Source organism: Stegodyphus dumicola, chromosome X1 (assembly GCF_044657685.1).
Source record: "Stegodyphus dumicola isolate Sdum_Otavi_A_Nest chromosome X1, ASM4465768v1".
NCBI lineage: Eukaryota > Metazoa > Arthropoda > Arachnida > Araneae > Eresidae > Stegodyphus > Stegodyphus dumicola.
The window spans coordinates 219210106-219235196 of NC_140780.1; the positions used below are offsets into that span (position 1 = coordinate 219210106).

At 30.8% G+C, this 25091-nt stretch overlaps 1 protein-coding gene across 1 annotated transcript in view; it reads left to right on the forward strand.

Annotated features, from left to right (window-relative positions):
* LOC118198259 (fibroblast growth factor receptor-like 1) overlaps positions 1–25091 on the forward strand; it is a 206354-nt gene that overhangs the window by 13317 nt on the left and 167946 nt on the right. The window contains exon 2 of the mRNA XM_085808517.1: positions 21954–22052. Coding sequence (XP_085664643.1) covers positions 21989–22052 — 64 coding nt within the window. The 5' untranslated portion in view covers positions 21954–21988. The remainder of the gene's footprint in view (positions 1–21953; positions 22053–25091) is intronic.

Here is a 25091-nt window from a genome sequence, read left to right on the forward strand (position 1 = left end):
TAGTCCTGTTCTGTCCTGCTATAAATGAAGAGTTCGCGCCATTTTTCATGAGACTGCTCCCTGCAATCGCTGCAATAAAACCTTGCGATACTGTATCGCTTCTTCTTTCCTTTGTTGCAATAGTTATGACGTCGAAAGCTTAACCTAAACCTTATTTTAATTTAAATCGTTATTGGATATATAGTTTTTGGAGAATCTGAAAGAATAATGATCTGCCATTTTAAGTGAATAAAGCTATGGAGTTTGAAAAAATCAAATCTTTCGGTGTCATTATTTCTGCTATTAGCCGCTCAGCCGTGTCCAGAATTTGATGCCTAGCTTCATTTATGTACCCGACTGCCAAAATATCACATATATATACACTGGTGTGCAAAACGTAAGCAACAATGTAAATTTTAATCAGATACCCATTAAATTGTAGAAAAGGGGTTCTTGCGTTCAGTACAATGAACGCGCAATTCAGTAGAAAGGTCATGTGTATGCAAATGGCAAGAAAAAACGTCACAGGCTACGTGAGCGTACGCAAAACGCGTACGGTTGACGAGCTCAACTCGAGACTACCATAAAAGGAAGGATGGAGACGCTGCAAGTGCAAGGAGTTCTTTCGTGAAATATGGCTAGAAGAAATGATCTGGATGACTTCACACGTGGAAGAATGATCGAAAATCTGGAGTAGAGGCGAAGTTTTACCAGTAGAGCTGAAGAGTTAGGAATCAACAAAAGTGTCGTTTCGCGTCGTTGGAAAGCCTTCCAAACCATAGGTTTACTGTGTCCAGACACCTTCACAAAGGTGGCTTATTCGCCTGCCGTTCTGAACGCTGCATACTTTTGAAACTTGGCCATCGGCATCACCGTTTACAGTGGTGCAAGAAGCGCAAAAACTGGGCATCTCATCAATGGAGTCGTATCCTCCTTACGGATCAGAGTCGTTTTAGTGTCACAAGCGATTCTCAACGCAAATTGATTTGGAGAGAGGTCGGGATACGGTTTAATCTCAGTAACATCACGGAAAGGGGCCGTTACGGTGTCCTGAAGATCTCGTCTGGAGAGGCATTATGCTGAACGGGCGGACAGAACTCCACGTTTTCGACAGAAGTTCTGTAATCGGAGATCGCTACTGTCAGGAGGTGATCCTTCCCCATGTGCGTCTGTTCCGAGGTGCCATTGGAGCAAATTTCGTTTTTATGGATAACAATGCACGGCCACACCAGACTCCTGCTATTCAGAAGCTACTGAAAAGTGAAGATATTACTCGAATGGATTGGACAGCGTGATACCCTGATTTAAATCCCGTAGAACATGTGTTGGATGCTTTGGGGAGAATCCTTGTGGCACGATTACATTCTCTGAGTAACACCCAGCAACTGAAACAGATGCTGATTGAGGAATGGGCACTCTTACCTCAAGATCTGTTGGAAAATCAGGTACTGAGTATGGAGAGACCGTTCGAAGCAACCATTGCAGTAAGGGAAGGGCATATCCCATAGTAAGGAACATTTGCTTGTTGTTCTTCCTCTTGTACAACCAATTATGTATAACGATACTATGAGTTCAATAAAGCCTCATTTTGTTTGATTTCATACTGTATGCATTGTCTTCATTTTTAGCGCAATTATGCTTTCGTCATCGTTTAAATGCAAAATACTCTTAATTCTGAATTTCATGTCTCTCAGATGATTTCTCGTGGAGTTATGCAAAAAAGACCACCTGTTGCTTAAGTTTTGCACACCAGTGTATATATATATATAGAGAGAGTGAGACAGTTAGTTGGACTTCAGTCATTACGATGATAAATAGCGGCCTAATATAAGGAAACCAAAAACCACTAAGGAAAACCTTTAAATTAGTTCTGAAACCAAACTGAAATTAAAGCGAAACAAAAAATTTTAATTTAGTTGATAATCCTTTCAGTCTTTTCAAAGAGCAACCAAGGAAATCATCAGCAGACCCGATATTCTGAATGAACTGTCTCCAAATTATTTTCGTTCAGAGTTCTCTTGGCTGATCTTTGAAAAGAAGGAAAAGATTGTAAAATTAATTTAAATGCTTTATTTACGTTTTAATTCGCAACAGGTTTCAGACTCAATTTATAAAATTTTGTTTAATATTGCTTGTTTTCTTCAAGGTAGGCAAGCCTTTCATCATCATATTGTTTAAAATTCATCTTATATTTTATTCACATCGGCTTTTAACCCTTTAACTGTCAAGTTATTTTGATGATTTGGTTACACAAATTGTCAAACTTTTTCATTGCAAAAATCAAATGTTTAGTACAAAATAAAACATTCTTAAGTAGTTAAAAATTGATATTTTGAAGTACATGGGTAAACGTTTTAAAGTTTTGTAGCCACTGCGTATTTGCTTGAGGCGGCTGCCACTCAACATGGCAGTTGTAAAGTTCGCTTCTAGTGGAGCACTATTTTCTAAAAATGAAAAAAATTAATTATTTTCTAAAAAATAAATAAATATAAGTGAATACCTATTAGTAGTTCAGTAATTCAGTCATGTGTGGTACAACTGGAAACACTTTTCCAAGCACAAACCAACTCCACAATCACTACCCCAGAATCGTGATTCCTTCCTTATCTTTGCACAGTCTAGTGCACAGTCTAGGCTCACGTTTCGCAGGAGTAGGAGGAATATGGGATATAAAATGTCGTTCAGTAAGACGGGCAGGGTTATCTATTGTAGGTGGTCTGCCAACACTCTTTTGTCCAGAAGCTGCATCATCATATTTATGTAAAAGCTCTTCTTCAACTTGGATTCGAAATTCTAAAAATGTAATACGTTTTCCAACTACATTTTTATAGAGCAAATATGAGTTCCAGAGTACCTTGTCTAGTAAATGTAAAAATATCTTTTTATAATATTTTTTCTGACGTTTTCGGATTGTTGGATGAAATGATATTTCCTGATCACAGCGATCTACACCACCCATAGTTAGACTGTAATTAGAAACAATCTTCGGCTTGAGTATATCTCCATTTTTTTATTTTTGAGGCTGACCATGGAAGTATCATGAATACTGCTCATCAAACACACATCCTTCATCTTCGGTTGAAGAATCTAAATCATCTATATAACGTTTCAAAGAACTGGACGCCATTTTACAACAAGAAGATCCCATGCACTTTGAACCAAAGAACTTATAACCTTTAACCTTTGAAATCTTCAGTAAAGTGCTGTCATCTATTGAACTGAGCGCACATTAACTTTACCGGAGATTCAGTCGGGTTTGACAAAGAGATGAAGCCGAAATAAACGTCTCCCGATATATATTCGTGTATAACAATACGATGCACTCAAAAAAAAAAAAATTACCCCGAGTAATACTCGGGCGTGACATTTTCGAACACCAGTGCTGTGCCCGAGATTATCTCGGGCATGACAGTTAAAAGGTTAAGCAACTTGAGTGACTTTAATAGATTTTATTAAATAATTTAGCGGTTCAGTTTTCTAAGTATCTATATATGTATATGACGTCCAGTCGAGAATGTTGTTAGTGTTTCTGACTGCAGTACCAAAGGGCTTGGGTTCGAATCCTGGGGAACGCATGGATGTAATTTGCCCTTCCCTTCATAGGAGAAACTGGGGCCCACATATTAAGTGCCTCCATAATAAAGAGACCGTCTTTTCTGGCATTAGTAGTGGCCAAAGCCTAAAAACGTCTAGAGCCTACCATTAGCGAGAGAGAGATAAAAAAGTTTCACATACTTTCAAGGAATTTTATCCGAAAGCATAATATTTGGGCATTTTGTAAGCATATAGAGTTTATACGATTCTTTAAAATTTTTTGAGATTCTGACCATTTTAGAAAAATCGTACATGCAATCAGAAAAACTGTAGTTTTGAGAATTCGTAACTTAAAGGAATTCACTGCGCTTATCAGGAGTTCAGAAATTTCAAATAAATAGACAAATAATGAATAAGTAAATAAAAACATAAAAAAGGTCTGAAATCTTTCAGATTTTAGATTACACCCAAAAGGACTTTGTTAACATTTTGTGTGTTACCTTTTTTTTTTTTTTATTAAATATCATGTTCTTCGCACTTAAATTATAAAATTCAGTTCAACAGCAATATCGCAAAATAATTTTAAAATAAGCATATGTTTAGAATTTCCGATACACAGTCTCGCGCACAGGAGATAATTTTTTTTTATTCCGTACATTTTTGCCTTTGTTCGCTTTGATATCGTTGAGTTTCATAATCAAAAATTCGTTAAAGTTACAAAATATCAAATAGATAATAAAACAAATTCCGAATTTTAGCTTCCCGATGTCCATATTCGGGTGAAGACGTACGTTATTCAAAATTTGAGGGCTTTAGATACCGGTGTTTTATCACAGTGCGAGTAACATACATACATTTATGCAAATTATTCATTATTTAATTTCTATAAATATAATACAGGGCGATAATATTTGGTGGCTACAATATGAAAAGTGAACCGACATTTATAGTGAACCAACGCAAAATGCCAAAACAAAATTAATAGTCCTTCTGGGCGAATTGCCCCTTTGGACTAATAAAATTTATAAAATAAAAATGAATAAATGAAATCTACAAAGGGGAAATTTTCATCAGACCTAAGCTCTTCTACTGAAGTGACGGACATTTCAACTTGAATACTAGTTCTACCACATTTATACAAAACTCGATTCTGAAAGCTCATTCTGGCAGTGGAAATAGAAAGTAAGGAAATAATAAAAAGAATGTTTAAAAATAAAATAACTATTAGGAAATTAAAAGAAACCTCTACAAGTGTGCTATTAGTATTTAAAATTATCAAATTTTCTTCCAAGCCCTTTTTCAAGACTTGGAACATGGGATGTTCGACGAGGAAATTGTTAAGAGTTTATTTGTTAATTTACTTGAAATTGTGTGAGCAGTATCGTACTGTTTTGCAATATGTCTCTGTTATAAAGCACAAACAACGCTAATCTACCGGCTTTACAATAAAGTAGATCCTTAGCTTACTATTGTGTTCATTATATTCACTACATATTCTTTCAAACATGGCTTAATCAATGAAAGTTTTACTATCCTTTACGAAGTCATAATTTTTTTTCGCTTTCTTAATACTTCTTATTACATTATTACATTTTTAATACGTCTCTTTTTCTAACAAATATCTTAAGTGGAGTTACTTTACTTTTGCTTCAAGCCCTAGTATATTATCGAAACTGCGACAAATTTTTCAGTGTCCCCGGTAATAATCATTTATTTCACAGTTGTTAGGTACTGAGGAATCCGAAGCTTAATAAGTATGCGAAAAGTACTTAAATGCGGAAGTTGTGGCTCTTATTCCATTTCCTTTTCTTTAAAGTATATTTTCTATTGCAGTCCATTGATTTACGTTAAAGAAAAGATATATTTTATTCACTGAAGAGATACTGCATTTGTAATGTAATAATATGTTAAAAAACTTCAAGACATCGACAAGAATTGATGAAAACAGGGTAAAGATAATTAGCAATACTAGCTATTAATATGTAAAACTGTACTTAATAATATATGAGCTGTATTCATTATAATGAATTAATACCTTAACTCAAGTAAAAATTCTGACTATAAAGTTAATTTTCTTTATTTCTTTGAAACATATAGAGTGTCACTTTATTTGCGAGAAATGCTTGTATAGTTTAGCTTAATGCTGTAGCTGGAACGACTACTCTTATGTTCTTTATTATTTTCAGATTTAAACTGTATTTTTTTACACTTACAGTAATGTACATTATGTTTTTTCTCACACATAATATAGCATGTAAGACTTTTGCACCAGAAAAACTATAAAAATTGTATTTATTATTTATTTTCTACATGTTCAATATTTTCAGTCAGTTTCTCTCTGGTCTTCAAGAACAAAATTTATCATTTTTAAAATCAATACTTCGAGAACAAATTTCGTTCCCTCTGGATAAAAAACACGTCGACGATCTTGTCTTTAAATGAAATCAGCAGATGAGTATGTGGAAAATTAAAATATCTGCAAAATGAGCTCAGAATTTAATAGGATGATAAAAAATACATTAATTAAGATTGTAAATGGATGGTTTCAGGATTCGCAAAGTGCATTACTTTTTCTTGAAGTCGAGTTGAGATCAAATTTAATTTAATTAATATGAGGGTAAAGAGATTTATACGATAATAAATTACGAGTTTTCTATATCAACCAAAATACAATCAGTATAAGAGCCAACAATGAAAATTGATTAAATATTGAAAAACTGTGTATTCGAGACTTTTTTTAATATATGGCATTTACGACTTAGAGATCAGTATTTTTAAGCATAAAAGAATTTTGGAATTAATTTTGCAAATGTAAAATGCATTTGGTCCAGTCATCCCTTTCGCTTGCATAAATATATAATAATTCTTAAAAAAGGGCAGATTTAGAATTCTAATATGGTGTTTTGACAAGGGGTGGAGCTGATAACATAACAGGCCGACAAGATATATTTTGACGCTGTACTACTGAATCACTGAACCTCTTTTTAGAAATTTCTCTTTAACCTTTTTGTTTTTGAAGTATTAAGGTTTACTGTAAAACTACTTCACAAGCATCTTAACATTTTCTTTATTAGATGAGCAAATACTTTAGGAACACATATGTCTACCTGAGATCTTAACTAAAGTTGCTAAATTATTACAGTTGATAACCTAAATCATTTAAAACTAAATCAAATACTAATTTATATATTACAGTTTTACAATCATCTTCAGAAGTAATCTGCGATGGTTTTAATTTTCATTAAAAAATCATATTAAATTACTTTCTCAACTTATTACGAGTGTACATCAGCAAAATTGTTACTTTTTTCTCAATAACTCGAAAAAATTATTTTTAAAATTCATAAGCAGGTATGGCATTCGATATACATTGTCCTCCAAAAGTTAAGGAACAACATGCTTTTTTTTTGTATCTAACTTGAGAATGACGCAATGTAGAAACAAGAATTTTGCAGGACAAGTTCACTAAACAGTTCTTTAATGAATGCAACATAGAATGCTTTTAAAGTTCAACTCAAACATGAATTACAACAAAAAACTGCATTTTTGGCAGAGGAATCAGTCTTGGAGAAAGAGTACATCACAGATTTTTGAGGAAACATATGGTAGTAACTTTACAAAAATGGACTCTAATGAAGCATGTGTCCATCCCTACTGCAATACATTGACGGCAGCAACGAACCATACTTTCAATTCAGTTGTAGGTCAGTGAAATGGGAAGCAACGACCATACAGAGAGAAATCCTTGTTCAAGCTCATTTAGCGACCTTGGAGGAGGACTTATAGCAGCAACCTGCCTCCCAAGGTATTCCCAAAGGTGGTCTATCGAATTCATGTCTGGGGACTGAGCTGGCCATTCCATCCGTTTCATACCGTGACCCTCAAGATATTTAGCAGTCCAGGCTGGTTGTGGTCTCGCATTGACATCCATCAGAAGAAATCCAGGACCAATAGCAGCGGCATATAGGAGGACATATCTCGTCTTGATCTCTCTTGATATCTCACACCAGTCAATGTTCCTCCATGGAACACATACAGGTCAGTGTGACCACCACGAGAGATCCCAGTCCAAACCATTATTCCACCACCTCTGTAACTGTATTTTTCCGCTATTTGTGATTGGTTGTATTTGCTGCGTTGTTCTCTCCAGATCAGCTGGTAACCTGAATCACACTCCAATGTGAACATGGGCTAATTTGTGAAGAGAACAGATGCATATTGTTGACTGGTCCAGGAGAAGTGTTCTCTTGATGTTTTGATAAGTTTCATTAAACCATAATTCGGAAGCAAATGACTTTCAACAACAGGTTGAAAATTTAAGAGTTGGTTTGTAAATTTGTGAATACTTTCTTGGCATGTCAATTCACTTAGCCTGAAGTTGAATCCCTATGGTTAACGTTATCTTAAAAATAAATAAAGATTCATTTCCTTCAGATTTCGAAAGTGCGAAAACAATATGCGTTCTGAATTTCAAATAGCTATTACATTTTGTAAAAGAAAGTAATCGCTATAAGTAGATCAGAAATTAAATGAAATAGGGTTAGAAATATCACTTGTTCTCTTGAATCATTGTCTTATGATTAATTAGTGTCTTATGATTCATCCAGTAATACTCTCGTTTCAAGAACTGGCAACTGGCATTATTTTGACAAGCTATGTCTAAGAAATTACCAATGAAAAAGAACATCAATTTCGTTTTGTTTCAGTATTTCTAAAAATATATTTCTTTCATACAAAATGACCCAAACAAGAAAGTAGCTTTTACTTTTAATATACATTTTTAATCATATAAGTCGTGTTATATATGAAATACATTGCGTAATACATGAAAATATGCAACCCATTTAAAAATTGCGATATATAAAATATTGAACATTTGCCTCTAAAATCACTCTTATATTCAAAATTTAAAAAAAGGTGTCTAAAGTAAATCAAATTTTAAATCAAAATTTAACTATTACTGGACATAAAACAGTAACCTGAAGTACTCACAAAAATTCTTAAACTAAAAAAGTTACGTATTACTTATAAAATGAGCTAACTCATTCCTAATAAGCTCGTAATGTTAAATTAGACCTATGTTATACATAGTGTACCACAGCAGTCTGTTTTTTATATTATGTTTTTTGAAGATGAATGCTTTTAAGTAATTATAGAAATACTGATAAAATCATAATTAACAGTGTACTTAATTTTACAATTAAAACTGGTTATATTTCCATGTCTGTCTTAATGATTTTCGTACCAAATTTCGAACAATGTATAATGAATTCACTACGAAGACTGAACTTTGGAGTGTGAGATCATAATTACCGATAAGGCATAACTGGATTGAGTAAAGTACTGGTACAAGCTCCATGGAACGAAAAATTTAGATTTTCCTGACAGGGAGTCTTGTTGAATGATCAAGATGCTTGAATAGAACTCTGTGTCTTAAATGCCGCAGTTGCTATTCGTGTGTGTAAGATTACTACAGCAAAATGATTGTCCTTACTTCTTATAAAGCTCTGACTGAGAAACCTGTCTTTTCGTACAGCTACTTATTACTTTGTTTAACTTTATAATATGAAGTTGTATATAAGATTCAATATGTCTGTTCCCTAATACTTAGTTTAAATAATTTCTTTAATTGACTTTTAAAGTAGGAAATGTACAAGAACGAAGTTTTTCCTGCTGTTTCAAAACGTGTGGACTTTCTATACCTGCTTTTTATATAAAAACTTTAAATTGATTAATTTAAGTTTTTTTATTTGACTTCTAAATATTTTTAATATTTCTTAATATCTACATGAATAAAACTATAAAAAGTGCCTCTTCCCAATTATATTAATATATCTATTGCACCTAGTCACACTCTAAAATTATATAATTTTAATAATAAATCTGTTGCTATTTCTGTCAAGCATTTTGTGCCATATAGAGACTCAAAGAATGACACCTAAAGTTCGCAATGTGTTAAGCTACAAAATTATATGAAATTTAAATAAATATTGAGGAAAAATAGTGAAAGCATAAATACTCGAGGAAAGATTTTGGAAACGAAGTTTAAAATTCAGTTCATAAATAAGAATTTTAATATCCTATAACAGCGTATCAACGTCAAAGGTTAATGAGAGCTGAAATTTTGTCTAAATGCATAGTATCACCAGTGTTTACAGCAATCAGTCATAAACTGACTGATTGCTATAAACACTGAATGCAAATTTAAGAAATACATATTGTTTTCTGTAACGAAACATTACATAGCATAAAAAGCGTATTTATTTTGCATTAAATATAGGTAGTCGTTGTACACACTGTAATATGGAAATTTAAAGTTTCACTTCAGTTTAAAAACTAACATCGTATCTGGTGACAAAATGGTAACACTACTTAGCATTTGTATGTAAGTAAACAGAGAAAAGGTTGAGAATAAACAGTAGTGTTAAAATTAACAAATCTTTAATAAATAGTAGTGTTAAATTCACTGCGAATGATTAAAATATCAAGGAAAGAAAGGGATTATCAAATTCAATTTCAAACGTAAACTAGATAGCTGGTTCAATTGAATTCATTATATGAAATCTTGGTTAAATCTTTATTCTCAAAGTTTCACAGATAATTCAACCTCGAAATAGTTCATATAATTAACAGCAAGAAATAGACTGAGAAGATTTTCGTTCCAGTACTTGGTGACATATACATATACTGTTTTACATGCATTATCAGGAAATCTGTTTATCATTTAAAACGTTAGGTACCTCATATTATGAATTTTGCAAGCGGGAAAACGAAAAACCTTTCAGCGTTTTGGAAGAAATATGTGCAACAGCATCGGATATGCCCCTTCCTTTGGAAGTGTTACATTACATCTGATATTTTAAGAATGCATTTTCTTTCAGAACCGCTATATTTCAAAGCTGATTATCTCTCTTCTGCTCTAGAAATCTCTTGAATGAATTTTTCATTTGGGTTACAACTTTCTTTAAATTTCTCAGATAACTGAAATTATTCAGTAGTACTTTTTCTAACTAGCCTGTTATCAAAGGTAAAATATGAGCTGAGATATATTTATAGTAAGCTCAGATGATGCATCGCAGTTTTGATCAGTTCTTGTCTTGACCAAATGGAGTTACTCATGTTACTACTTAGAAAAATTTGGTTTATGTTCGCTGCTAAAATATAATACATTATCGGCAGGCAAAATTCGTAAATTTAAATTTCTGATTAAGTTATTTACAGTAATGCTAGTTTGTTATTTCGCAACTTCCCAAGTATTGGAATTACGCCAGTCGCGCATTAAGATCTAAAATTAATATACTTCATTAAAGTAGGAATCAATATAAAATACTTCTGTTGTTTTATTTAGCTATAAGTTGTTTTATTAGCTAAGTAATTAATTATGCTTTCCACTTTATACGGATTTTAATTATAGAAAACCAAACATTCAGTCTCTACCGTACGTGAAAATTTAAAATAATGACTGACATGTTTAATCATACTTTGAAATTACATGCTCTACATTACATCTCAAAGCTTAAAAAACAGCGCATTAGATAGCATTTAAAATCAAGTAATCTTGATTTTGTACATAAAGATGTAAATTAAATTCGTAAGATCGAAACTTTATAGTAATATTTAATTTTATTCAAATTAAACTTTCAGCATCTTTAGGTTGTACATATTTTCTTTAAATAAATCTAAAACACTATTGATAAATTTAAAACTGTTCTGTCATGAAATGTACCACCAAAAATACATTTTCGAGTAAGAAGACTGTAGCGATAATTTTCTTTGATATTCTTTGCTCTGAAAATTTAACGAAATAAATATTATCCACCAATGGAGAAAAATATTAAATTCTTTGGGTTTACTATAGTTTCTCTGTCGCTTTTATATAGATAGCAACATAATGCTAAAAATCGTAATAAATAGTTCAGCAGTCTTTAAAAAGTAACAGAAATACCTGAACGAAAAATGTTTAATTTCGAAAGAAAGCTAACACTTCGTTAATGCATTGCAATCCTAGCTACATTCATTTTACCGAGAAATTATAATTAACAACCAAGTCGTAAGAGCGAAAACTCACGCTAAAAAGGAATTAAAATGCCATTTACTTTGAATTTCCTAACCACCTTTTATTTCAAAAGGAAAAAATGTATTAAACGAAAACTTGTGCTTATTTTCTGAAATATACTAGTATTTGTTTCCTCCTTGAGAAATGCGAGTCTTTAGATAAAAGGCGAAGCGTAATTATTGGATGAAATAAATCTAATTTATGTCTGGAGTATGCTTTTATTTCTCAATTACGATTCTGGCCTTTCGATTTTAAAATTAATTCGAATTCGAGTGGGTTAAATTTCTTTAATACTGATAAATTGTGGAAGCAGTTCACCTGAGCGTATTGTTTGAAAAGCAATGATTACTTCTTCTGCAGTCTCATAAGCTTTGTCTCTAGAAAAAAAAATCTGTTTAGCTAATTCATTTTATTTTTTCATTCTGTAGTAATGATTAAATACAATTATAAGCTTAATTTCGAAACTGGTTCCAACGAAATGTTTAACACGTGAATTAATTTCTGAAGCATCTTCTCAAATTTAATCATTTTGTCAACTGAAATTAAAAACTGCCCAATGTTTTTATATTCAATGTACGCTTTTTGAAAGTTAGAATTTTTTTTTATAAAGGATGCAAATAATACATTTACTTTAAGAAACATTATTAAATAAATTGGAATTTTTTTCGATTAGATGAGAGCAGAGCAATCACTAAATAATTACTGAATAGTCTTTTGTAAATGATATTCATTTAGATATACCCAGAGCGAAATATCATGTATGAATTTTGCATCTTGAGAACAGACTAATTAATTACACAATGCATACTGTTTTATTCTAAACTTTACAAGTCCGAATAATGAAAATCAGGACCACATCTTTTAAACTTTATAATACATAAAAATTTATTTTATTTCACAAACCTTTAAGGTAACTTATCAGAAATTATCCCGTACCATAAGTCTGGATTATTAAAGATAAAAATAATTATAAAAACGAATGTATTACATTGTTTAATGTGAAAAAGCATTAAACCTAAACAAAGAAAAAAAAAGTTTCCTGCAAAGTAATACTTGAATAAACATTTTCCTAAAAGTCTATTTTATATTATTTACTAAATCGCTTTCTTTCGCTTCGCTAAAAATAAATAAATAGGCTTACATTTTTTGAGAAGGAAATAAACAACACAGATATTACATGATTTTAAAATATTACCCAGTTATTGAGAGTTGAAATTTATTATGACTGTACTATAACTATTTCCGTAGTCCTCACCAGAATTCAAATTGTGCACTTAGGGTTTGAGTGTTTTAGAGTTAGATCTCCCGGCAGCCTCGCCTTGCAGTAGCTGCAATAACTTTGGCCGAATTGACCATAATACGTAGCGTATTATGGTCAATTCGGCCAAAGTTATTTAAGGGTTTAGCATCTTGGTAGTCGGCGTTTAAAATACGTGTCGGTAATTATCTCGAGCTAGCTTAAGTAGTCGATTGTGAGTGTAGTCTTAGATTACTTTACCTACATTTTAATTAAAATTTATCTTATGTTAATTTAAATGCCCGTAAATAGCAGGGGTTTTTCTGACGCACAATCAGTTTCTTTTGTTAATTTACGAGTTTAATGACACCATTATTTTAACCTTCTTATGACTTTACCATTTCTTTCAGACTAAAGCGGTAACTCACTTCCAGTCTAGTCCATTAGGTCTATAGGATATTACCACAGTCGTGGACACGCAGCAGGACCTTATGTGTTTTATTTAGTGAAGACTTGTCAAACCATTGAAACATTAAAATACAGATATACTCAGTGTTTATAAAACAGAATAATCACAGAAATTTGGAACACTTTCAATTGAAATTATTTTCTGTTATCTCTGCATTAAACTAATGTTTAAATAGGCAAAAATATTCCGTTTTGTATCTTTGATGTTACGAAACTGTTTTGATATTCATTACAACTCGCGCTTTGTAGTCTAAATTTTATGTTATAAAACTATACTGGAAATATTTTTGTGCGCTGAATCCTAGCAAATTATTAGTAAAAATCTAAAATAAGAAACTCTATTCAAAGTGTTCTGTTTATTTCAAAATTTTCAGAGTTTATGCAAACGACATTAATGGAAACAAAATAACTTAGTTTATTGTTACGATGTAAAATTAAAACAGACTAGTAACTTTAACGCTTCCAAAGTACATGTCTGAACTGATTTTAATATGAAGGAGAATGAATCTGAAAACATTGTGATTTATTAGCAAATATATTATTTACCATGAGAAATTCATAGATAAGCAGCTTATTTTCTGTAGGATGCAGGCGTGCAGTGGCCTGTTCGCCCATTTTATGACGATTTCGCTTTGCTGTAAAAAACAATCTTCTGTTTGCAATTTTTCTTAACTTCAACTACAATTTTGAAAGTACAAATTATCGTTGTCTTGATAATTTTTTTATGCAAAATGTCTCCTTTAAAGAAGCAATGGACAGAAACATATGTTTGAGTTCTTTCCGAAGAAAATTATTTTTATCTACTTATTAAAAAACGTTGTGAAAGTCATGGTTTTTCGATATCTAAAGCTACGATAGGTAATGTTATCAACAACAAAGAAAAAAAATACTTAAAAATTCAGCTTCAAGTGGAAACATTATTCCAAATACATATCCAAGGATTAAACGGAATGTTTCGATGTTGCAAATGTAAGATCTTTAAAGTTAAAAGGAAATCCGGCAGTTCAAAGGACAAACTCATTAAAATATTCAGTGTCAGCTGGAAAGAAATTGATTAATGCAGATTTGAATGTTAAAAAGGGGGAAAATATAACGTGTAGCGTCTTTCTCCACAACACATCGTCGAACGTAGAACACGCTGCAGAAGTCTTTATGAGAAATGTTTATCCGGATAAAAATGTAAAATATTGTCACAATAGACGAATCTTGGCTGTACTTAAATAACTTCAATAAAAAGAGATCCATTTATTATCATCAAAAAGGAGAAAAAGATCTTAAAAACATAGTTCAAGGAATCTAAAGAAGTTTCTCTAAGGGATTTATGATTGTTGCTTGTTTATAAAATAACAGCAAATTAAAATTAAAGAGAGTGGAGAAAAATGGTAAGGTCAACTCCACATATTATAAAAACTTTATACCCAATTTTAAAGTATGAAAAACCTTCTCTTGACACACAATCTGTGATCAGTAGAACTGCATGAAGACAAAGCAAGTAGCAACACGTCAAAATCTATTGTCAACTTTCTGGAAAAAGTGGAAAAAGAAACGGGTATCGAGGCCCTTCACCCATATTCCTACTACATCTTCTGCTCTATCAACAATGTATTTTTGTGCTTCTGAACTTTTAAAAGGCGGGTTGTCCAAACTTCAACCTACAACCTCCTTAGACTTCGGAAAGCCGTTCGAGAACAATGGGATTAAATACCTCTTCCGATATTACAAAAGGCTTTATTGTCTTGGAAATTATGCTGTATAAAGATATTGAAGAATAAGGGTTATCAAATAGAACATTTAAAAAATGAAACGTAAGGTAAAACATTTCTGTAATTATAATGGAATTCGTCTTAAAAATGGGAGAACAGCCCTGTGCACGTACCCCTAAACAACTCTATGATTCTAATCGAAGAAAGTAAAACTGTAATATCTTGGAATTTCCACTAAATCAGCTGCAGAAGTGGCCGGATATTAATTCGACTTATTTTTATGTATTCATTGTTCTGTCTTCGTTTAAGCCTTTAAATGCGTGCAACTTATAGATTTTGAAATGATGAGACTTGACGCTGGACACCGAAAGCAAGAAGCAGAGAAGTAGGGAAATTATTAATACAATTTCATGACAATCTCGTGATTGTAAAATACGTAATATGAAAGGTAATGTATGCTGCAGGAAATGGTTTTGCCTATTGTTGCATTTATCATTATTTTTTTTTATTTTTAACGATAAAATCATTTTTATATTGAATCATATTGGTAGTATTTTTAAAAATGTATTTTTGGTAAAAACATTGCGGATAAATAATATATGAAAGATGTGATATATGAAGGGTGATATTCAAACTGGTTCTGATACCATAAATTTATAAAATAAATTTAAATTTTTAAGATTTACCCCATTTATGAAACTTTTCTTGAAAATATTATCAAACATCTATTAAGTGGTGAAATGTGAAAATATATCTGGAGTTTAAATCATCTAATTGATTGCATATGAAGTGAGAATTACATGCACAAAATATTTGCATTCATGTCCGTAAACATTTAAGCATAAGTGATCTAATTTCTCTAACTTCAAAAGAAAACATTTCCTTCAAGTGATCTATCAAATAAATGACCAATATTTCTTCAATTAAAAGTAGAGGAATTATTAAATTTATTAATTATTTAGAAAAATTTGGCAAAACGATATGGAAATATTTTGAGGTTTGGAAAAATATTTCGAAATCTAATTAGTAAAATATTTACATTATCAGCTCAGTGAATGGAATAATGAATTTATATGCTATGACACGAATCTTAGGTTTTGAAATCAGCTCGATACGGTGAAACTGCTTAAACTGTCCTCGTATTTCTGAGTAGAGGAGTAGCATGTTAAACGGAATAGTGAGTTGTAGACTATTTCATACGCTTTAATTAAAACTGGTGTAAAATATTGTAAATGTTTACATGCACTTCCTTTGCACGTATATACGAAACTCGTGCTTTATATTGAGTAGAGAGGTATTTTATAATACACGTAACCATTTCCCAGTTGAAAATATCTCCTATATATATATACAATGTTAATTTAGCAGACAGCAAATTGTCGTTAGGCTATTGTCGTTACCTTCGTTGCGTGAGCTTGTACTCCGGGAGTTATTGCTGGTTTTGCCACTAGTTTCAACGCGGGTTTAAGAAACAAGGGTTATCTGAACCCTGTAGCTTAGTTCTACTACTTGTGCCTATCTTCGAATTTTTAGTTTAGTTCTGTGATTTCAGTTACCGCCCAAACGGGGCGTAGTGTGTTAACGTCGAGTTGACGCATTGTAAATTTTAAAGAGTTAATAAAGGGATACTTTTAACCATTCATCTGTGCAGTTGCTACTTTTACAGTTCTCACTTAGAAGTTAGACAAGTAGACCCTACAACCCGAACCTCCAATATATACTTTTTTTTTGTTTATTTAGAGAAAAAGAAATCCTTGTGATCACACGAGACTTGCAAATCGCAAGTAAAAAAAGGCAAAATTGTAAGTAATAACATCAATTTCCAATGAAACAATGAAATTATACAATTTCAATAATACAATAAAAGGAAACAGAAACACAAAAAAAGTAAATAGAAAAGTATAAATATGCATAAATATCATTTACAATGTTTAAAATAAAAGTCAACAAAATCGTTGAAAGCTCGGTAGGCCGAAGCTGAAGATACAAAATCGTCACATTTCGGCAGCTAATGAATACCAATTAATATTAATCTGCATTTCAATAGATTTGTTGCTTTATCAAGCAATGGACAGTCAAAAAGCAGGTGGAAAACACTTTGCTGAACCCTAAGATTGCAATAACACAAATTGTAAGACGTCAGCTTAAACCGTTCAAGATAAACTTTAAACTTTACCATGTCCAGACAAAAATTGCGTAACTTTAAAATTGAGCAACAAGTCCTTACTTTTAAGTCTTTCAAAAATAGTTGGGAAGAATGTTTTTGTAATAGATACCTTATCAGAAGAGATATAATCATAGTTCCACTGCTTAATCATTTTAGCTTTGAATGTTTTTTTGAAATAAGATTTTGGAATATTTACATCAACATTAATATCATTTTAATTGTATTCTTAGCAAGCCATTCAGCTCTCTCATTTACATAATTACCCTATTGACCACGGACGAATGTAAAAAACACTGAAATACACTTTTTCTCCAAATCTTCGAGAAACTGCTGTATATTAACAATAATATCATTACATGAAGAGGTATTTTTAAGCTCCTGAAAAGATTCAATTTGCAAAATAATAGTCTTTCTAATTTTTGCTGTGCTGAAGGCAATGCAAAACATTTCGCCGAAGATTGCGAATTATTGCGATATGTTAGCGAAAAACATGGTAACATAATTGAATTCTATTGCCGCAGGAAAGAGTTTAGGTTTGCAAAGAAATTGTTGAATTTTATAAATGGAAACAGAACAATATTTGGAGTTTTGATGTTTCTGCCTGCATTTCGGTTTTATTCTGCGTTTTAATCTTTCAACTGTATTTTTGTTTGTCTGTGTTGGATGTGCTGCATTAAACATGAAGCCTCTAGCTGTCCATTGCAGCTCTTCGAGCAAATGATGCCTGGAGGTCATTGCTACAAACTGGCTATGCCAGATTTCTTATCTCAGTATCACAGTGAATTTTTGCAGGCTTGCCCTGAAACATGTAATTTTATCCTCCTCGCAGATGACGTATTTCGATTGCAGCGACACTAATTTGCATATTTCAATTTTACTCAACAATTCTAATTTGGCAACAAATTCAAATTTTGGACGGATTGGCTTATATTTGGACGAGTTATCGCTATTTTTCTGATTTTTCCTTAATGTTACTGTAGTAGAGAATAACTTTACAGTTAGTTTACTCCAAAAAAGAATAAACATAAAAATGGAAAAATTTCACTCATGAGATTTTATAAATTAGAAGGGCATAAAATATTGGAAAGTTTACTTTAATTGTCGATTTTTTGAAAAGCCATGATTAAGCCTTTCGCTTCGCCGAACATTGAAATTAAGACTGGCCCAGCGAATGCATGACATTCGTTTTCGAAATAAGAATTTAAATTTTCAGAAATTTCAGAATACCCCCAATATCTGCTCTAGTTGTGCATAAAGGAGCACAGGTGATGAACGAAAATGTATGTAAACAACCTCAAAATTATTTCGGTAATTGTTTCGGTTCGGTATGCACAGTAATTGGATCAACTATCTGTGGTGACTTTTTTTATTGTCATTACTGTTATTATCATTAATATAACTACAATAATAGCTAATACATTATAATATATTATAACTCGATTTTTAATTTGAAATCTGTTTCACATTTGATGTTTTATGCAAAAGACTGTCAAGTTTTTGTGCAATGTTTGATAGATAAAGCAATTATTTCCAAATTACAGCAGTTTGATTCTTTATTCAGAATTCCTTAATTTCATTGCAGAAAACTTTGATTCGCGCAATAATAATGCTGGAAGCATAAGCAAAATTTTTTAGTTTAAAAATCCGAAAACTGTGCTGTGCGCGTTTTGGATTTAATGACATATAAACACGTCGAAATAAATCGCTGCGTAGATACTGGAATAATTACCTTGCTCGTATGAGATAAGTCCGGTTTCTTATCTTCAAGATTTGAAAAGTCTAACTTAATTTTGTAAATTCAAGTTTTTTTGTTAAGATTAATTTTAGTTGCACCATTAATAATATTAGTTTTCACGAAACCAAAAAAAAGAATTCTAAAGCTAAAAGAAAACCACAGTTCTAGCAATAAATCCAGCACCACATCAGAAAACCTCATCTTAGACATTCTTGAATCACGCTTATCAAAGACAGAAATCTTAGCGTACTATTTATTTGAAATTACTGCTTCAAATGCTTTATATATACACATATTTAGGGTATATAGATTGTTGAACTCTGGCAAGTTTAATAACGTGTACGATTTGCAAGAATCTACGTAATAACTGTGTAACGAATTAAAGTTTCCTCCATTCAACGTTAGGCACGATGAGGAATTTTTAAGGCTGATAACGTATAGATTGAAAAAATTTAGAGAAGCCTTTTTTTCCCGTCAGCTTTGCTATAACTATCAATAATTAATAAAAACTAAGCAGTCGTGTTGATTAAAAATGGCTCTTGTGTTTTGTCTTTTGAAAAGGACATACAGTATCGATAAAACATGCTTTTCATGAACTTACACAAGTTGGTCCTTTTTAGTCAGTGTCAAAATGATATACGATAGATCGAAGATTTTCATCCTTTTGAATGCCTTCGTGATTACAGGACCACGCCCTGTACAGAGAGAGGAATATAGCAAGACTCCTCTTCGCACATTAATTGGGTGGAACCTTGCGCATCAATATTCATCCTATCATTGTTACTCCTATACTTGCCATACTTCCTTTCCTTTTTAATTTCCTTTGGGTTGTGATATAGCTCTTGAAAGGTTTGGAATAATCTAGAATGTTATTATAAAGCTTTAAATCTTTTCTGTATTTTCTTATGTACTTCTTTCGTAGCTGATGTATAAAAGTGGGTTGCAAGAAGATTTTATGCAAGGCTAATTATGATCAAGTCCGATGAATTTGAAGTTCATGTTACAAAAAGTAATATTGTTCTCTCATGCATTATACGATTTGTTTTTGGTTTGGTTTATTTGATTATGACAAAGCACTCGAGAGTTATCTGCTCAAGTATTGTGAGGAGTTTACTGAATGCAATTTCCTTGGAAAATCGGTAATCATTAAAATGAGATTTTACTCTAACACGCTTGATGTGTTTCTTCTCTCAAACACAGCAGTTACGTGCCACATTCAAAATACTTAATTTATTTGGCATTTCATTTGACATACTAAGTAGAAGATTGAAATGTATAATGCTAAATATAAAGCTCTACTATTTTTCAATAATGTAAATATGTATTATTTTATGCCTGTCAAATTACCAATAATTTAATTTAAATCCTATAATAGCTATTAATCTAAAACACAGTTTAAAATTATATCCCAAATTAATGTAGAATTCTGTCATTCACACCTTAATGCTCATAAATAGTAATTTGCGATTAAGGAAGCATTTCTTTCCAAATAAAAGATAATGCATTATGCATTTTTAAATAGAAAATATCTGAAACATGTATAAATATTTAGGGATGTCTTATATTCAGGTATTTAAAGTAATATGTTTTTGTTTCAGAATAACTTGAATTTAATGAGTAAGCAGAGATTCATAGTTCCCCTTCTAAATGCAACGAACTCTATACTCGATAGTTCAAAATAATTTTACCAAATTATTTTGATTTTTAGAAAACTATTTTGAGCTGTTAACAGCAAAGTTACATTTTAACAATATCTTGATACGAAATTAAATTTCGTATCAACATTTTTAGCGTAATTGGTCTTCTTTTGTCAATAAAAATACAGTTTAAATTTTGTTAATAAGTATAATATTAATTCAAATGACTTTCATATTCCAAAATTAATGGAAATTTTAATAAATTTAGGAAACCTTCCGGAAGCATATGAAAGTTATTTGCATTATTAATGACAAACTGCACATATGCAGTTGAAAAAAAGGGGTATGTAATTACAAAAATTCGATTTCTTGAGAATCAGGTAAGTCCTATTAAAAAGATATATATTTACACAACTTCTGACTGGCTCAGATGTAGTTAGTTTGCATGTCCGTAGAATTAAAACTAACCTATAAATAAATTATTACTCTAGCTCAAAAATTATTCAGAACTTTACCTTATATATTGCCTGAAGATCGAAGTTGATTGAACTCGAGTGAAGAAATTTTGCTAACATTTCAAAACATATTAAAAGCACTGCATTTTCGTTTCCTAATCTTTGAAACTCTAATCTATATATTTCATAATGCTATATGTTGATGAATAAAATTATTGTTATTTTTAATTAAAATCTATTAAGTAATACAACAATCTACTTAAAATATTTTATCACTATATCAATAAATGAGGGACAAAAGGCTTACAGTTTTAGTCAAACACATGAAATTTTAAACTTACCTGGGCTCACATTCTACACTAATCATCAGGTAGGTTTATAGTCATTAATTCATTCTGATATCAGGTTTTAACTTTAATTCAAACATTTCTTCGAGATCTTTCCCTTTTTAACTGCCTACAGTTATATATAAAAGAAACATTTTTTTAAAATCATCTATTTTTTTATTCTTTTTCTTTCCATCTGTTTAATATGCTGCTTTCGTGTGGATTGGTTTCAGTTCTACTACGCATTTCAGTCTGGGGATAGATGAAGAAATTCATTACTAAGTTACTATAATGAAATCAGTACTGCTCTATAAATATCATTTATTTTTGATTAGTAATAAATTTAACTTGCTTTTATTTAACCGCAGAATTAGATCGTTAAATAAAAGTTATATCCAAAACTGTCTTATTTAAATGGATATCGTATTCAAAGAACTCGAAAATCACGACTTTAGACTTTTTCATTTTAAAGACAAATTTAGTCATATAGCATTGTTGAAAATATCATTTTTTAACCGCTAACCAAATACATTTTTATTGAAAACTGGTATGTTTAAACAAATGCACATCGTTTTCAAATAAATGTGTTACACAACTTCACAATAGTTAAGTCATTTCCTGGAACATTGTTTTCTGCATTGTGTTCTTCATTACAGGTTTGTAGATTTCTGAAGAGAAGTTACTGAGAAGCATGGATCCACGTTTTCTTTTGGTCATTGCAGTAGTAACATTGAGTAAAGGTGTGCAGCTGGCAGGTAGGTCAAATTTATACTTGAATATAAATTTTTACTTATTTTCTTATTTTAATACATAACATTATTATGTCTTTTAAACGGGATATCTTATGCATAAGTAATATATAAGTTTAATTTATTTTACTGCAATTATGCAAGGGGCATTGCCTCTAGATTCATTAATTCTTGGTTAAACTTCTATAGATATTCATATTTCGTGAGAAATGTGGAAAATTAAAGTTTACTGTGAATGCGTTCTTGAGATATTATTAAATAATACTTTATTGTTTCATCCCTTCCGTGAACACCATTTTTATCACTAATAGTTTACATAATATTCAATTTCGCGTAGCATCTCTTCATATAATAATTAGTTTGTATATGATTTTCTTTACTATGAAATATAAGCATATTTACTTTTCACGTAACCTTTCTTTATCATGTAATACTCCATTTACATCTGACATCTCTTTATTAAGTTTGTAGCTTAAGTAGTAAATAATATGAATAAAGCAGTCTTTTCATTAACACAGTTTAAGTTTGTTTATCGCTTATGAGTGTTATTAGATCTGAGTTTTACAAAGCAAAATTTTAAAGTATAATACTATGTTTTAAGAGTTACGGGACAGATATCGATTCAAAATAACTTTACGGCTTTCACTTTCTGTAGGAATACAAAGGCTGCATTATCTAAATAAATAATTAAATAAGTAAATAAAAAAATAAAGATTTACTTTTTGAGTTATTTTAGGTCTTACACCTAGCAAATCAGTAAGCTGCATATAACATTATGTATTCCCCAAAAAATTAAATCATCTCAATAAAACAGACAAGCTATTTTAATGACAATGATCTACTGGAGTACAACATGATAGCTCAGATTTATTAACTTAAAAATATTGTTATGAATGTCATCTGAGTTATTATTTAAGCTATCTAAATAAAATTAATTATTTAAACTTCATAAAAACTTATTTAGTAAATTTTAGGAACGTTTTTGAAAACCAAGTTCTATTTTAGAAACTTGTCCCTGCCTTTTTCATATTTTCAATAAATGCCGTGATATGAAAATTTACACTGCAAGTAAGCACAAGTAAGCACCTTTTTGATGCCTTTTTAAAATAATTTTGTGATTTTGAGACATGAAAATTAATATAGCTACGACAATGTAGCTGGAATGTAGGTATAATATGGTAATATAACTACAATTTACACAACATGTAAACCCTTTTTGATCTTTCGTTAAAAAAATCTTTCTCATTTTAAGGCTTATAAATAAGTGTATAAAACTGATTTAAGAAAATAATAATGTTTGTTATCTTTCCATATTACATCAGCTATACAATTACTTCAAAAATTACTGAAAAAATCTCAAGTAAGTAGGTTTTGGTATTTTATAATGAAATTTATTTCCCTAATTTAAGAAAAAAATGCAGTATAATATGAAGAATTTAAAATCCATTATGGCTGACGGTTGTGAGTGTGTTTTGTACATTATTGCTAACAATGTTAATCAGTTTAGCATTACTCGCGCATATAAAGTAAAATACAGTATATGTATATTGAGAAGAAACAATTCTAAGATGTTTATGAAGACGAAAACAAAATACATATGCAATAGACTTAATACACGTAAACAGAAATATAGATCTTTAAAAATCAACAATGAGCTGAAATAAATATTAAAATAGAGTCAACTCTTGATTAATCAGGAGTAGAATAACCAGAAATTTGCTGAAAAAGGTTACATTACTTTACTGCAGAATGATGGAAAACTGCTATCAGGAATCATCAGGATAAAGTAAAATTTCTACAAGAAATGCAAAAGAAGAAAAAGTAAAATGGGATACTAGCAGTCATAGCAAATGACGGTACAGTATTTAGGAATTTTTCATCCACCCTAATATGCAGTTTCATTGTACATAATCTGAAGTGCATAAATATTATTAAATTATGTATTAAAGTAAATTTTTTCTACGCAAAAATAAATGAAGTGCGCAGCTATTAATGTTCCGTATAAATGTTCTATTTAAACGCAAGAGATATATAAACAAAAATATTTCAGTTTTCTATTTTAAAATCCATTCGTATTTTGAATACTGATTTAATTCCTGTAAACGTTACTAACTTTTCTCCAAATTAAAATGCTGAGAAATACAAGTAAATATTTAATAATATTTTCTGTTTAAGGTTCATTACATTATAGGTTATTTCCCGTTTTCCTTACCTTTTGAACTTCTATTGGATTAACCGTAATTTCAGGTTAACCATGAGCATCCAATTTACACAATTAATCGGGCATCTACTGTATACTTAATGAGGAACTCGCAAATTAATTTGTTATAAGAATCTTATAATGATGCAAACAAAGCTAACGAGCTCAATACTACACTGCCTTTGACTGACACCTATTTTTGGTGTTTAATAAAAATAAGCATAATTTAAGAATGCCATTTCTACAAAATCATTTTATTTAAGTATTATGGTTTGTTAGGTCTTTATAGTCTTCAGTTCAGTTTTCAATTCAGAATCATATTTTTGCCATTTAAGAAATTTTCATAGTTTAAATTATTTAAAAAAGTAACAGGGCTAAGTCTTTTCAAAACCAATAGTATTGTGCAAATTATTCTATCTTAGATATAGATTGATTACATTAAAATCAGAGTATTTTTTGGCATGTGTTGAGTAAAACGAAAACGAAGCAATAAAATGGTAGACACAGGGCATGCTATAAATTAAGCAGATTTTTGAAGATTTTAGATAGAAACGAACCCCTCAGAAATTAAGTATAATTATTCTTTAAAAATCTTATGATTTGTCTTACGTTTAAGTGATAAATTATTTAAAAGCTAACAAATGTAAAATTTCAAATATCTCCTATCGAGAATCTCTTGACATAGCTAAATCAATAAAATTTCTCTGAGTAATAAATTCTGTCTGTATCTTATAAGAGAGGTCTGTAATATCGTGACTTAAATTAGTGATTTCTGGAAAAAAAAATATTGATTAATTTTGTAATAACCTATGTCAGTGGAAACTTTTAAGCATTCGGAGTTGAAA